The sequence below is a fragment of the Pterocles gutturalis genome, unplaced genomic scaffold (genome assembly GCF_000699245.1).
Source record: "Pterocles gutturalis isolate BGI_N339 unplaced genomic scaffold, ASM69924v1 scaffold19448, whole genome shotgun sequence".
Taxonomy (NCBI): Eukaryota; Metazoa; Chordata; class Aves; order Pterocliformes; family Pteroclidae; genus Pterocles; species Pterocles gutturalis.
This window is the reverse complement of record NW_010126068.1, coordinates 1-3,368: the sequence shown is the minus strand read 5'-3', so window position 1 is coordinate 3,368 and position 3,368 is coordinate 1. Positions and strand designations below refer to the sequence as shown.

The following is a 3,368-nucleotide window of genomic DNA, read 5'->3' as shown; positions in this document are numbered from 1 at the left end:
ATGTGTCCCAGGTTGGCGGTGTTGGGGACCAAGGCACAGTTTGGTGCTGGTGGCCCTGGCCAGTCCCGCAGGAGGGGATGGAGCAGGTCCGTGAGGGTCAGCTCATAGTGATTAGAGCAAGAAGTTGTCCCAGGAGACCATGGCTCTTGGGGACAGGGCTGTTTTCCCACCCCCACCTGAAGGGCTGTGCTTGCTGCAGGGCCAGCCGCTGTCCCCCGTACCTGTGCAGCCAAAGGCCACCACCCCAACAGCGACCAGGTTGATGGCGTAGGCTTGCCGGCGGGTGAAGAGCTCCAGCCAGATGTCGCAGATGCTGACAAAGAGCAGGGGCCCCAGGGCAAAGAGGTATCCTGCGGGTGGGAGACGGAGGCAGTTGGTGGGGGTGAGACGGGGCCGGTGCTGGCGGGGGGCTGTGGGGACCCCCACTCACCCACAGAGATGCGGGTGTGCAGGCTCAGCAGCTCCACCAGGGCGTTGTTGAGGATGACGGCCACCAAGGCCACCAGGATGTAGGTGAGGCTCATGTCGAAGACGATGGATGTCCCTGCGGGGAGGCAGGTGATGGGGGTGGCAGGGGTTAGGCTCCCTGGGAAGCAGGACTGAGCTCTCCCCGGGTTTGGAGGTGGGTGGGAAGTGCTGCTGGAGACCCACCTGGGTATTTATGGTGCAGGTAGTCCACATCGGTGATGAAGCTGTTGTACGGCAGAAGAAATCCCACCCCGGCCAGTAGCATGGCAAAATAAATCCCATGGTATCGATCCTGGGGCTCAGGATCCTCAGAAACTGCCCCAAAAGGGGAAATAAAGAGAAAAAAGACATGACAGTGGCACTGCTGCACCCATGGGACCTGCAGCAGAGCCCAGCTGGGGGGGCGATGAATGGTGCTTCCACATCCTTTATGGAAAATGGGGGTGGGTACCCACAGCAAGCAGCCCAGCACCCCACAGTTCTCATGAACAGAAAGCCCCAGCCTGGAGGAAATCGTTCCCTAACTCAAGGCCTTTCAAGGAGAGACCCAGGAGGCAGGAGAACACCCAGGCTTGGGGGGGCTGATGGGTTTTAGCAGCAGCCAAATAACCCCAGACACAGGCAGTGGGGGTGACAGCCAAAGCTGGGGCTGGAGGTGGACAGGGATGCCTCAGGATGTGGAGCAGGGCTGGGGTAAATCCGTGAGCCCTACATGGGAAAGGGGGAAGCTGTAGGGTGGGGGTAGAGCCAGGGAATGAACCCTCAGCTCCTTGCCATCCTGCAGAGCTTGCTGCCATGGGAAGCTGTGCCGCTCACATGGGAACAAACAGGTCCAAAAAAAAGGCGTTGGGCAATTTTATGGCATTTCAGGCCATTTGTGGCTATTAAACCTGTCCCAGGAAGCTCTTGTATGGGTGGGAAAGCAGCAGGACCTGGCTGCGGGTGGGGTTGTGCCTGTCCTCACCCGGCTCCATGAAGGTGAGGATGCCCTTGGCCTGGCTGCCCCGCTGCAGCTCGTCCTCCTCCAGCTGGTAGCTGTCGAAGCTGAAGCTCATCACCACGTTCCCCTCCGGCGTCCCCACCGGGCTCAGCTCCTTGAAGCGCTCAGCTCCCACCGAGCCCATGGTGGTGCTGGACCTGGGAGGGAAAGCAGTGACACCCCCAGAGCACAGCTCCTGTGTCCCCCCCCTGGGGATTGTCCCCTGGGTGATGCCAGGGATCTGCAAGGGATGGGTGGCACACAGCTGGTCCTGAGCCTTCATCACCCCACCATACCGCTGTGGCTTCTGTGCTTTTTCCACCTGGAAAGATGCTTTCACTGAGCAGAGGGGGGGTCCCCTGACCCACTGGGCAGGACTTTGGCTTTGGGGTGTGAGTGATGATCCAGGGGGGGGTCTGTGCAAGCTTTTTTTCTCCCCCCAGCCTGCCTCAACCCCTCACCGTGGTGCTACCAATGCCAAATCATAGAATTGTAGCATCACAAGATGGTTTGGGTTGGAAGGGCCCTTAAAGCCCCCCCAGTGCCACCCCCTGCCATGGGCAGGGACCCCTCCCACCAGCCCAGGTTGCTCAAAGCCTCATCCAGCCTGGCCTTGAACCCCTCCAGGGATGGGGCATCCACAGCTTCTCTGGGCAACCTGGGCCACTGCCTCACCCCCCCGCACAGGAAAACATTTCATCCTAATATCTAGTGTAAATCTGCCCAAATGCCGCTGCACTTTCCAAAGCAATTAGAAAAATTAACGGGTGAAAACCATTCAGGGAGGGTGGCTGCTGGGGCAGATCCCGGCAGCCTGAGCCAGCCCTTGCTGTCTGCAGGCAGCACACGCTTGCTCTGGTTTATGTCCCTTTCCAGCATCTCTGAAAGATGCAGAGCCACCAGCCTGGGCAGACACACCCCTGGAGCGTTTTCAAGGAGAGGATGGGATGTGACCTGGCTTTTAAGGTGAGCGTTTGGGATCTGCTTCTCCCAGGGGCCAGGGCACAGCAGGGAGATGCTCAGAGAGCTGCCGGAGAGACCCCCCAAGAGGGTCAGCACCAAATACATCCCAAAACACCCTCCAGCGACCCCACCAGAGCCACCCAAACCATGGTCCATCCCTCTAGGGCCAGCCCAGGCCCTGGGGAGCAGCCTGGGGGCTCTGTATTACCCGCACCAGTCGCTAGATGCCAGCCTGCCTCCGTGCCCGCTGTCCCCAGACCACCCAGCCGGCCGGGGAGGGGGGGGCACGGCCTCCAACCTCCTCCCAAGCAGCAGGTTGAGGCAGGCAAGGGAAGAAAAATCAATCTGACAGTGATTGCTCTGGTCTCCCTGGCAGACGTGGTGTTTGCAGGAGCAAAGGGGTTTTCCATCATCTCCCCAGCATCTCCCCAGCTGCCGGGATGGGGGGGATGCTGGGGGACCCCCGAGTGGGTGGCAAACGTGGTGCCCATGGACCCTGCAAGCGCGATTCTAGAGCCTAAAATGCATCTGCCGGCAGCAGGGACTGGTGCACAGAGCAGTGCTGCCATGGCCCTGAGGCCTGGATGGGGACACGCTGGGGTCCCCACCCTGCACCACGCCGGGGAGGGCCCCAAGACCCCCCAACCCAGAGCACCAAGAGCAGAACAACCCAGCAGGGCACATTTTGTCTGGGGTCACCGCTCCAACCCATCACTCAGGGAGGAGCTGGCCGTGATCCCCTCCCGCACCTGATGCTACCCCAGAGAGTAAATCCCAGCGGGAAGCATCTCCTGGGATGCTGGGAACGCCTGTTGCGGGGTTTTTCCATGGCAGAGATCCCAGCTGGAGAACACGCCGGTTGCAAACGCCCCTTACCTCCTGTGGCCCAAACTTCTTGACACTGGGGGGCCGGGAGTGGAGCTGGATGCGCTGCGCGGCCGCGGTGCTGGACCAGCCC

At 60.8% G+C, this 3,368-nt stretch overlaps 1 protein-coding gene across 1 annotated transcript in view; it reads right to left on the bottom strand.

Moving 5' to 3' along the window:
* SLC29A4 (solute carrier family 29 (equilibrative nucleoside transporter), member 4) overlaps positions 1 to 1,592 on the bottom strand; it is a 4,038-nt gene extending 2,446 nt beyond the window's left edge. The window contains exons 1-4 of the mRNA XM_010078847.1: positions 1,433 to 1,592; positions 652 to 783; positions 431 to 544; positions 222 to 350 (exon numbers count right to left, since the gene is read on the bottom strand). Coding sequence (XP_010077149.1) covers positions 222 to 350; positions 431 to 544; positions 652 to 783; positions 1,433 to 1,592 — 535 coding nt within the window. The remainder of the gene's footprint in view (positions 1 to 221; positions 351 to 430; positions 545 to 651; positions 784 to 1,432) is intronic.
* Between the last annotated feature and the right edge of the window lie 1,776 nt (positions 1,593 to 3,368).